Source organism: Musca vetustissima, unplaced genomic scaffold, assembly GCF_032173495.1.
Source record: "Musca vetustissima isolate MV318-11 ecotype Yass unplaced genomic scaffold, APGP_CSIRO_Mvet_v1 utg13543, whole genome shotgun sequence".
Taxonomy (NCBI): domain Eukaryota; kingdom Metazoa; phylum Arthropoda; class Insecta; order Diptera; family Muscidae; genus Musca; species Musca vetustissima.
This window is the reverse complement of record NW_026879902.1, coordinates 125,278-138,171: the sequence shown is the minus strand read 5'-3', so window position 1 is coordinate 138,171 and position 12,894 is coordinate 125,278. Positions and strand designations below refer to the sequence as shown.

The window sequence follows — 12,894 nt, the reverse complement described above, 5'->3', positions numbered from 1 at the left end:
TGGAAAAAACCGCAAAAAATTGAAGTTTGTTCCAGAGAAGTGCCGACGGCAAAGCATAGCAAGTAAAAATTACAATCTTGTAATCCGCAATTTTTGATTCAACTTAGGTCATAGGAAAAGAAAACATCTTCCATAAAATTTATATTTTTTTTTGTTTTCCATATACATAGATTGTTCAAACTATTTCCTAAATTGAATATTTGTATAAAATTTAGTTTTTTTTTTTGTTAATTTCCAAATCTAAATCTGTCGAGTGCCTTGAGGATAAATTATTATTTGCTTCTATTGCTAAATCTCAGACCTGATTTTTCCAATATTCCCAATTCCTTGTGATTTACACAAAAAAAAGAGAAAGAGGAAAAAAATGTCATTAGACAGATTTATTCGCCTAGCTGATAGCTTGGTGGAGTTTGAGGCGTCACTCAATAGCAATGAGTTCCCCGTATCCACACGTTGCCTTTTAGATGCGCACATCGGGGAAACAAAATCTACTTGGGAAAGACTTAGAGTAATATATGAACAATGTTTGGATGACTTGTCCAACAAAGAAGAGAGTGAGGAAGAGGCGGATGACGAAGCGTCAGAAATCGAGACAGTGAAACAAAAATATAGGAATTCGTATTCCACCTACTGTCGCATCATATCAAAGTTAACTGAAGCTTTAGAAAACATGTCGAACATAGTTCACAGTCCCTCTCCTAGCCTTCAACCATCTCCAAACAACCCTTTTCATTTGCCTCCAATAGAGCTTCCCACCTTCCATGGTGATTATAGGTCATGGCCTACGTTCCGCGATATGTTTTCCGCAGTTTGTATCCGCAATTCAAAGTTGTGCCCGGTAGAAAAGCTTTTCCATTTGTCGCAGAAAACTAAGGGAGAAGCTCATGAGATTGTAGCCAAAAGTCCGCTCACCAATGATGGCTTCCAGAATGCCTGGAGTAACCTGTGTGCGCGCTATGAGAACAAAAGGGTTCTTGTTAATGAGCAGCTCAAAATTCTTTTTAGCCTTCCCTCGATTCCAACCGAAAATGCGGCATCTCTTAAAAGGATTCAAAGGGATATAAATGGTTGCATATCCACTTTGAATCTTTATAGCATTGATGTCAACAGCTGGAATCCAATCTTTATATTCTTGTGTTCCAATTGCCTTCCGGATTCAACACTCACATTATGGGAGCAAACGTTGACCGACAAGGCTATCATTCCACAATGGTCAGAGTTGGATAGGTTTTTAACAAACCGTCATAGAACCCTAGAATCGGTTTTGGAAGTGAAGAGTTCTCATGACCCCAAACAGAACGTTCCAAAACACAAATCTTCGATATCAAAAAGCGTAAGCTCAAAAGTCAATACATTTCAGACAAATATATCCCACACTACATGCAAACTTTGTTCGAATGAATTCCATGTCATTCGGAAATGTCCCAAGTTCCTCAATATGGATCATGGTCAGAGGTTAACTGAAGTAAAAAACAGTAATTTATGCCTCAATTGTTTTTCCAGTGCTCATTTGCTTAAAAATTGCAAGAGCAAAAATTCATGTTTCAAATGTAAGAAACGGCACAACACTTTGCTTCATAAAGACAACAACAACTCCAATTCAGTAGTACCTACAACTCCTAAAAGTTCCCAACGTTCCAACCCCAGTCCTTCTGCAGCTCCCTTTGCTCCTCTAACTCCGTCTCCAGTACAGTCCACTTCTCAATCCAGTGGTGTTATCCAAAATTGTTTTGCCACAAATTCGAAGGGGGTTTTGCTTGGAACGGCATTGGTCAAAATCATCCATTTGGATGTAGTTTATACAGCAAGGGTATTAATCGATTCCGGTTCAGAGGGAACATTTGTATCCGAAAGATGGTTTAATCTTCTTAAGCTACCATCTACTCGTACCTCTGCAAAAATATCCGGTCTTAACAATATCCTTGCGGCAGATGTACATAAGGAATGTCGTTTTACGATGGGTTCATTTTCTAATGCAACATTTACAATTGACATTTCTGCTCTAGTTGTTCCACATTTATCCAACAATCTTCCATCTTCTACAATACATTCAGATGATCTTTTAAAGTTGCCAGAATTAGTTTTGGCCGATCCGAAATTCTACGAAAGTTCGAAGATTGATATTCTTTTAGGTGCCGATGTCTTGCCATCGATTATGTTATCCGGTTGTAGACATGGAATATGTGGGTCATTGATGGCACAAGAAACAGTCTTTGGATGGATCTTAACCGGACCAATTGGAGGTCAAAAGAAATCTAGATCTTGTCCCACTATCCTATCATACTTCTGTGAAATATCAATTGACCAGCAGATTTCACGTTTTTGGGAGGTGGAGAAAGTTCCACAGAAGAAGCTAGTGTCCGAATCTGAAAAATTCTGCGAGGATTTATATGAGAAAACGACAACTCGCGATCATGAGGGCAGATATGTAGTTTTTCTTCCATTTAAAGAGGGCTATTCACATACTTCGAATATAGGTAATTCCCGGAATAGTGCAATGGCGCAGTTTCTCAGGAATGAAAAACGATTGCTCCGTGATCCACAACTTAAGAAAGAATATGATGAGAATATCACAGAATATTTGTCCTTACAACATATGATTCCTATAAGTCCTCCTGATCCATTACATGATACGTCAGGCTTCTATTTGCCACATCATGCGGTAGTTAAACCGGACAGTACCACAACCAAAGTCCGGGTAGTATTTAATGCATCATACCCCTCCACTAATGGTTTAAGTTTAAATGACATTCTCCATACAGGTCCTGTATTACAGAATGACCTGACCATCCTTATTCTTAATTGGCGCTTATATCGTTACGTATTTAATGGTGACATTCAAAGGATGTACCGCCAAATACGTGTCCATTCCGACCACACATCCTTTCAAAGAATATTGTTTCGAAAAACTCCAAATGATCCAGTACAAGACTACGAGCTGCAAACTGTGACATTTGGAGTGAATTGTGCTCCTTATTTAGCTATAAGGACTATGATGCAGCTAGCTAATGATATCCAATCCGATTTTCCATCGGCTTACAATATTCTCAAGTCGTCTATGTACGTAGATGATGCACTTGTAGGTGCACATGACATCTCGTCAGCTATTCAGACTAGAGATGAGTTGATCCTAGCATTACGTTCTGCGAAATTCTCAATGAGGAAGTGGACCTCAAACTCAAAGGAGATTCTACGAGATCTGCCTCCAGAAGACCTGCTCCACTCAGATTTTTTAGATTTCGATGACTGCAGTTTGGCGAAAACATTAGGGATTCGTTGGAATGCCCTTTCCGATGAATTCTACTTTTCCACAACATCCTTCTCTGCAGATAGTTTGTACACAAAGAGAGCCGTACTTTCACAAATTTCCAAGCTTTTCGATCCTGCTGGTTGGTTGGCTCCTGTAATTGTGTTGGCAAAGATCCTGATGCAGAAAATTTGGATGGATAAAACAGAATGGGATCATGAAATATCTGTTGAGTCACTACGTCTATGGAAAACATTCCAAAGTCATTACCCATTCATAAACCAAATTCGTATCCCGAGATGGATCCAGTATGCCCCCGAGCTTGAGGTACAATTTCATGGATTCTGTGATGCATCGGAAAGAGCCTATGCAGCGGCCATATATATTCGAGTCATATATCCCAACAAAATTTGCACTAATTTGATATCTTCCAAGACCAAGGTTTCCCCCATTAAGACTCTTTCCATCCCTAGACTAGAACTATGTGGTGCTGTCCTACTATCAGAAATGATCGATAACATCCTACCGCAATTTGACCTCCAAGACTATTCTGTATTTGGGTGGACAGATTCCTCAATAGTTTTATCTTGGTTGGCGAAACCACCCTGTTTTTGGAATACGTTCGTGGCAAACAGGGTATCTAAAATCGTTCAAGTGCTGGACCCATCTCGGTGGTTTCATGTTGAATCCGCTCACAACCCAGCTGATTTAGCAAGCAGGGGGATGTACCCCCAAGAATTGGTAAACAGTACACTATGGTGGAAGGGACCATGTTGGTTATCCGATCCAATGGAAACGTGGCCCAGACCAACTACCAGCATCGACTACGGACTCGCATTAGAGAAAAAACAAAAACAAGTGTACTTTTCCTATTTTGAAACGTACCAGGACGTATTGGAAACTTTCTCCTGTTACTCCAGAGCCATGAGAGTTATGGCATACACATACCGATTTATTCGGGCAACTCATCCTGGACAAAAACCTTCGTATAGAAAAGAAAATTCCCATATAATATCACCATCCGAAATTTCGTACGTCCGAAATCGACTAATATGTATTAGTCAAAAGGCAGTTTATCCAAATGAGTATTCCGCACTTTCTTCCGGAAAATCCATTTCTTCGAAAAGTACTTTATTGAGTTTGAACCCATTCCTGGATGCAGAGGGCCTTATGCGGGCAAGTGGCAGATTGGAAGGTGCTCCAAACCTCTCCTATAACGAAAGACATCCAATTATAGTACCTTATAATTGTGCGTATTCCAAGCTGTTTGTTTCCTTTGTCCACAACATAAGTCTCCATGGTGGAAACCAACTAGTACTTCGATTGGTTCGCAGTCAATATTGGATACCGAAGGTTCAAAATTTAATAAAAACAACTATCCATAAATGCAAACCGTGTATTTTATACAAACGCAAATGTCAAAAACAATTAATGGCTGCACTGCCCCCAGAAAGGTGTACGTATTCCAGACCCTTTACTCACACCGGATTAGATTTTGCAGGCCCATTTGACGTAAAAACTAACACGGGGAGAGGCTGTCGAATCACAAAAGGATATGTTTGTGTCCTGGTCTGCTTTGCAACAAAAGCAATTCACCTCGAAGCAACATCTGACCTATCTACTCCTGCATTTCTAGCTGCTTTCAGTCGGTTTGTATCCAGACGAGGATGTCCTCTCCACTTACACTCTGACAACGGAACAACATTCGTCGGTGCGTCTCGCATAATAGCAAAGGAATTTATTCAGACCTCATACAAAGCTCTCCTTTTCAACTATTCCCACCAAAACATTACCTGGCACTTCATACCTCCAGGCGCCCCACATATGGGAGGCTTATGGGAGGCGGGGGTAAAAAGCTTTAAGCAACATTTCAAGAAGGTTGCAGGATCTACCAGATACACATTCGAGGAGTTTCAGACTTTGTTATCGCGGATCGAAGCCTGTCTTAATTCTAGACCTATATCCTCTATGTCGCAAAGTCCATCTGACTTAACAGCATTAACTCCTGGCCATTTCTTAATTGGAACTCCAATCTTATTACCGTTAGATCCGGAAATCCAGGAAGAACCGATATCTATACGAAATCGGTGGCAAAGGCTCAAGGCGATCCATCAGCATTTCTGTGCCAGGTGGAAGAATGAATATTTAAAGGAACTCCAGAAACGACATAAATGGAAATCTCCAGAGATTAATGTCACTGAGAATACTCTTGTGGTAGTCCGCGAAGAAAACCTGCCTCCTAATTGTTGGAGACTGGGAAGAGTTACGAAAGTATACCATGGGTCCGACAACCGAGTAAGAGTTGCTGATGTCCGCACGCAAGGAGGCGTGATAACCAGACCCATTACGAAATTAGTCATTATATCAGACAATATCCCATAACTAATTATCCTTTTATCCTAAAATTTCCTAAATTAAATTATTTCTCTATCCTATCCTATCCAAAAATCCCTTTTCCATATCTAATATTTGTCTCTTTTTCAGAAAAATGAAGTTTCACAATAGAAGAACATCAGTTTCCACCAAATGCAAGTTTGCGTGTAGAGTTTGCCGGCAAAGGCATGCTCTTAAGTCATGCTCTCGTTTTCACGACTTAAACACCCTGGACCGTATGCGCGTTGTGAAGAAGTATGGTTATTGCATGAACTGCTTAGCCCATACTCACTCACAGGGGACTTGCTTCACCAAAACGGGCTGTAGGTACTGTGGCAAGGCACATCATTCACTACTCCACACCCATTCTAGACTTCGGAAAGCTTCATCTCGGGAAGCCGAGAGGAGGGTGACAGATGATAGGCATATCAGACAGGCAACTAACTCAACATCAAGTCAAGCTGTACAGTCTTTGTCCGGTTCTTCAACGTCTGGTCGAGATTCACGCATTGCTCCCATTACGCCAACCACCGCATCCCTTACCTCCCTACTAAACCACAACATGGTCACTCTACTGCCAACCATTTTAGTAAGAGTCGAAAATAAGGGAAAAAACCATCAGGCTAGATGCCTTCTCGATTCTGCGGCCAGAATGAGCTACGTATCCCAAAGGCTATTGGATAAGTTAGGCGTGGTATGTCTGGAACTTGACAAGGAAACAATTTGCCCCCTAACTCTATGGGCTACAGCGGAATTGTCAAGGAGTATAGATGTTACACTAAGAGTAAACCACCGGATCGGCACCCTGACGCCAAAGAAATCGCTCCCTGACTCCATAAAAGAACATTTCGCTAACTTTATATTGGCAGATAAGTTTTTCAACGTATCTGCGCCCATTGACATCGTTCTAGGCGTCGATGTATACGCAAGAATTGTACTCGATGGAATGTATGCCAAACCCGGACTTCCAACTGCCCAAAGTACTTTATTTGGAATTGTACTGTACGGAACATTCAACCATTAGATTAGAATTTAGACTAAAAGTCATTTTTTTTAATTATTATATCTCAAAAAAAAATGAATATTATTCAAATTGGATTTTTATAAATAATGAACTTACAAATGTGAATTTTTAACATAAGTTCTATTTAACCTGTTCGAAATTAATTATTCCCATTCTATATATGTCTCTTCAACATCCGCCATAATAAGTTTTTTTTAAATATTTATTCCATTACAGTACACACTGTAAGGGGGGGAGGAATGTTTACGCCAAATGTGCATCCCTAAACTTTCCCCTTTCTTTTTGATTAACTAATATCTTTCTAAAAATGCCAAGGTTATTCCAGTGTAATAACGGCAAGATACTTGTACTAAAGTAATCAGTTTATAGCGAGTACATCGGCCATGTTGAAGGGACAATTTCTTTTTTTTATCTGTCTTGTTTTTTGCTAACCTTGGAAGATACCACACCTGTCCAGTGAGTAGTCAATCCTAAGGCATCCAAAATAATAAAGATACTCTCCAACACTGAATATCCTAACACTTTATTATTTTATTTTTCTGGTGCTCTGTTGGGTTCATTTTCTTCATCCATTTGTGCAAGCAACGAGAACAAATATACGTACATATATTTGCTTCTTGTTTTGGCTCTCCATTACACGGTCTCTGCAATTAATCAGTGAACTCCCACGCTCCAATTCAGCAATATATGCGTGAACATACACAATTTGAAATACGAACGAATGAAGAATATGGGAATAAAGGAACGAGATCAGAAAAAAAAGAACGAGAAAAAGGAAAATACAAAAGAACGAGATCAAAAAAAGGAACTATATTAATTTTAAACTGGCATACCTTAAGTCTGCATGAAAAAACGCCAGCACAAACCAAAATGTCATTACTATTTGAAAGATTTGTCCCCTACGAAAACCTACCATGAATCGCAAAGAATGGAAAACGAATTCTACAAGTTCTAACAATTTCTCCATACAAAAATTAAATATTGTCGTGTGTAGACATTATTATATAATGAAAATTAAAGTTCCATTCAACGTATCCGTTAAAAATCCTTACAGACATAAATCATCACTTAAAGGGCATATACATTAGAACTTTTTACCGGGTTAACCAACTTTATGAGGATTTATTTGACATATATGCAAAGTAATTGGCAATTGAAACCCACTGGGTTAACGAAATCCGGTTAAATGTAAACGTAGAATTACTATATATAAAATTAATTTAAAGTAAAAACTTGAGTTAAAATCTTAGTTTTTCCGTTTTTAAATTATTTGTGCGTGTTAGTATATGTAAACAAACACCAGCTGATTGTCACTGAAAATTATCGTTTTAAGTTGGATTTTCAAAGAATACCTACGCTTATCTCGCGAACTACTCGAAATATTGATTTTTACTCTTCTGTTACAGACCCATAAAGCCCATTCTCAAAAATGAATCAATTGTATGTTCATAGAAAATGGTAGTATGATATTTAAATAGCATACCATTTACTATGGACATACAATTGGTTCATTTTTGAGATTTGGACTTTGTAAGACTATAACCATGAGAAAAAGACATCCGATCCAAACAGGATTTAAAAAAAAAAAGTTGTTTGTTTTACCGTTGACTATCCTCCTGTTGGTCTTTTTAATAGTAAGTTCTATGCCTAGTGCGAAAAATCATGAAAAAAGCTTCGGAAAACTTATGTTTTTGACGGTGACACATTGATGATATTGTTGTTTTTTGGATTTAATCTCAAAACAGTATGTTTTATTTGGATTTTCACAATCCGGTACAATGTAAACGTACTATTTAATATCCAATCAACAAAATATATTGATGTAGCCTGCAGTGTGGCCATTTTAACATTTTTGATGCTAAAATTAGCATTTTATTTTTGTATTTATCAGCAAATTTTTCATTTAGCATTTCATATTCAAATTTTGCATTATTCTCTCCACAAATTTTAAATATTTTACATGGCATAATTATACAAGGTAGTCTCATGCAGTCATATGTTTTCAATTTTTTCATAAATTTTCTTTTGACAGTATTCAGCCTTCAAAATTTAAATGAAAATATCTTCCCTCGAAATGTACGTATATAATGTGTTCAGTGGCAAAAATTGCTAAATCATTTATATTTACAAATAATTTGAAGTTCCCTGCCTCTAAAACTTATAAATATAAGATGTAACAACCATGGTTAAATATTGAGATCAATGTTCAGCATTAGAAAATATACTTTGTTTAATTTATTGAAAATATGCCAAACGAGATACATATAATTTTATAGAATTTATTTTTCATTTTATTTGAAATTGATATGAATTCCAAATAAAAAAGGGTTGTCATTATCAATTTCTCAAATGAGACTAACTTCTGTTATTATGCCATGGCTGTAATCGTTTGGAAAAAAAAACATCTAATAACACAAAAATTATATAAAAATTTGTTTTCCTTTAATTTTTAATTGTTGTATTTGGCAACCATTAAATCTAAAAGCCAACCACATGTGAAAACAGTTGCAAATGTTTGTACATTGTGAGAGAGTTGTATTTTTTTTCGTACAAAAACCGTGTTGCATCACAGTAGTATCATAATTTCGATCATGATTTAAAATAAGCGCTGCCGCACGATGATTTAAATTTGTATGATAAATCATGGTAAATTCAGTTTGGATCCAAATCACCGCAGTCGAAATCGAAACTTCGTCATCGTAATGTAGTTCACGCGGATCACCGCAGTCGTTATCGAATTGTTTCTCCTCGAAGTTGTACACGATACGTAGTATGTTATCGAAAACTACACACTTAGGGATTTTTGGGCTGAAAAAAAGGAACAAGAAGTTGGTGAAAATGTAAGTATTATTTACTTTGGCAAAATAAATTTAAGAAAATATATTACTTACATTTAGGGACACGGACCAAAAAAGAAATTTATGTTTCAGCATCCAAACTTACCCAACACTAAGTTCCAAAACTCAGTATAATAAAGAGCCAACATTTGTGGCGCAAATTGACAAAAAAACGAAAAACGATATCAATTTCTAAAAAATAACACATTTTGACCACAAAAACTTATTTTGACATTCTCTTTCGCATCCAATTTCTTATTACAATATGTTTACAGCAATGTATAAAAAAGGTAGCAGACAGAATAAATTACGATCGAATGCGGTGATCCAAAAATGTACAACGATCGAAATGTTTCTCTATACGAAACAGAAATCGATGACAAATTCGGTGATTTGGCCCCTGATTAAGAAAATAAACCCTGATTCAGCCTTTAATCATGATTAGATGTTATATGTAAATCCGGATTTCGTAAATCCAAAGGCACTTTAGGATATCAAATTGCCGACTTTGAGTATCTCCTTTTTTACATGTTTTCATGTGGAGATTCCCTGCTCCGATGTAATTAACGATGCTATTAATTTTATTTATGACTAATAACGGTAATGACAAGGTGTTATAAGTAAAATAATAATTATTTCTCATGTGTTATAATTACCTGGTGATGTTAATAATAAGTCAAATAATTTATTCATAAATCTTCCATTCGTGAATTTTAATATTTAAATAATACATGACAATCTAAACTGATTTTAATATCGAAAGAGTTATTTGTGCATCACGTTTCCATTAAATAAATATCTTGCATTGAAAAGGAGTAAAATTTTATGAAAATATATTTATTAATTTTTCTAACAAACATTTCATTATTATTTAAATTTTCTAACAATCGAAATTTGAAATTAAAACTGATTTGTTATTAAAAGGAAATAAATTTATGTTTTTAAATGTGGTAACATGTTCGACATGTGAAATAGCTGTTTATTGTTTGATGCAATTTTTCCAATAGCATTTTATTTGTTGTTTTTGAGTTCAAAAAATTTCTTACAAAGTGTCATCACATTGTCCCTCTCCCTGTAATTCAGAATAATTATTTCCCCTCTAGCGAATTCTTTCGCTTTCGAATAAGGGGAAAGCAAAAATTCTCTGCTAGTTGTTGTTCAGAAGAGCAAACTAATTCACGGGAAATTGATGTTTAGAATAAGGCTGTATATTTGAAATCAGAGTAAAAAATTAAAATAACCAAATAAATATTTCTTAAATTTCGCTAATTTTAGTTTTGTTTAAAATTACTTATTTTTAAAGCGTTTTTTTATTTGATTATGTATTAAAGTTTCTTATTATTTTTCCCTTTTTGTTTGGCTCTCAGAGTTTTTATTGTCTTTGTTTGGAATACTTTATTTATACGATCATTTTCGTTTATTAAAAATAAAAAATTAAACGCTAATGACAAAGTTTAAAAATAAATAAAAAAAATGGAGCCTTTCACTGTTTCTTGCTTGCAGACAAAGAAACCATCATCTGCAAACCATATGATTTCCATTCAAATACGAAAACACTTTAAATCAGACATTCTTTCCTTGTGTTGTATTTGTATTCTGAAACTAATATAAATGGCGGTAAACAAATGTTGGAGACAAAAAAACGAGTCAACTTACCGGCATTCACTTCAAACATGTTCGATGTTACTAAACACATCTAGCATGTTGTGAGTGTACACAATTAGAGTTAACCCATTGGGAGGTTACACTTTGAAACAGTATGTTACTATAACCAGTCGTCTGTCATTGGTTGCTGCCAATTTAAACAAATGAGGTTAGAATTGAAAAACTATTATCAAAACAGAAATAGGAATCATGAGAATTGTCCCCAGATCAATAGAAATAATAATACGATGTCAGGACTAGTACAGATTAGGGACTAATCAATTAATCGACTTATTGTATTGAAAAGTCTAAAAGCCGAAGACAACTTCTGATAATTACCAATAATTACTTTGTTTATTATCACAAAGCCCAAATTGCAGAAGTCAGAATGAAGTCCTGAAATTATATCAACGAGTAAAACTCCAACCTGTAGGCTTTGGTGCGCAGGCACATCCTCCTATAGAGATGAAGAAGAAAATCTGGTGACAGATAAGACAACATGTTGAGGATCTGGAAGTAACATTTGGCAAAGCTTTTGGTATCAATTAGTAGCGGTGAAGAAGAAGATGCCAATAAGATATGACGGTATAGATTGTATACCACCTACCCAAGATGAGGTCAGAATGTCAATTAATTGGGTGAAGAATAATAAAGCAGCAGGTGCCGACTATTCAAGATCGCTGGTCAGATGCAGATCAGGAGCACGCACCCTTCACCACACTGTGTTACAGGGTATTATGTCTTTGGGCATATGTTTGTAACAGGCAAAAGGAATCGAGATAGACCCATGGTTCCTTTTAAGAATATGCATAGAATCACATTTTGAGTCGATTTATGCATGTCCGTCCGTCTATCCGTCCATGTATTTTTGTGAGCAAAATAAAGGTCGCATTTATGATCCGAATTGGATGAAATTTGGCGCAGACCATTGGTTTGGCCCAAAGACGAAATGTAAATTGTCCACCAAAGTCCCTGAAAATCATTCGATTTGCACGAATTTTGGTATAGCGTACTGAATTAAGTCGGCAATGATGGATATAGCTCCCATATATAGTTTGCCCGATTTTAGGTAAATGGTGCACTAAAGTCCCTGAAAATCTTAAGTGATTATTTATACTCTTTCGAGTCGAGCTTGATGATCTAAGTTTTGCAATGAAAAGGAAAGCCAGGAGAAGAACCTACGTACCCACCATAATGCGATGCGTTTCGCCGTTGGTTAAGCGGCTCATCAGGCATATTCGGCTATGTAATTATTAGATTTGCACAAATTTTGGCATAGCGTACTGAATTAAGTGTAGGATGACGTGTGTTAAATTTTGTACAAATCGGTTCAGATTTAGATATGGCTCCCATATATAGTTCCATCAAAGTCCCTGCAAATCTTTTGATTTGCACGAATTCTAGAATGATGTGTGTTAAGTTTCATGAAAATCGGTTCAGATTTAGATATAGCTCCCAAATATAGTTTCGTCCGATTTTAAGTAAGTGGTGCACCAAAGTCCCTGAAAATGAATTAAGTGTAAAATGACGTGTGATAAGTTTCGTGCAAATCGGTTCAGATTTAGATATAGCTCCCATATATATCGGTTCCGATTTAGATATAGTCCCCCTATATATTTTCGTCCCATTTGTGTTGGCGTTTCAAGAACCTCCGCCAAAGAAATCAAAAAAATATACCAAAAACCCGCCTCCATCTACGCCGTACTCAGACATTTTGGGTGAAGGCCTGCCTCTATTGCTCAATGGAAAAAGTACATATAGACATTGTG

The 12,894-nt window shown here is 36.5% G+C and overlaps 1 protein-coding gene across 1 annotated transcript; it reads left to right on the top strand.

Annotated features, from left to right (window-relative positions):
- The first annotated feature begins 364 nt into the window (after nt 1-364).
- Nucleotides 365-4,973, top strand: LOC133325099 (uncharacterized). Its single transcript, XM_061533925.1, has 2 exons — nt 365-2,698; nt 4,884-4,973. Exons 1-2 carry the CDS (start codon nt 365-367, stop codon nt 4,971-4,973), a joined length of 2,424 nt encoding a protein of 807 aa, XP_061389909.1.
- The last annotated feature ends 7,921 nt before the right edge of the window (nt 4,974-12,894 follow it).

Excerpts from the sequence above, each read along its gene's own strand:
- LOC133325099 (XM_061533925.1), top strand. The coding sequence starts at position 365 with ATGTCATTAGACAGATTTATTCGCCTAGCTGATAGCTTGGTGGAGTTT. Across the intron at positions 2,699-4,883 it reads GTACCACAACCAAAGTCCGG|CTGCTTTCAGTCGGTTTGTA; the intron begins GTAGTATTTAAT and ends CTGCATTTCTAG.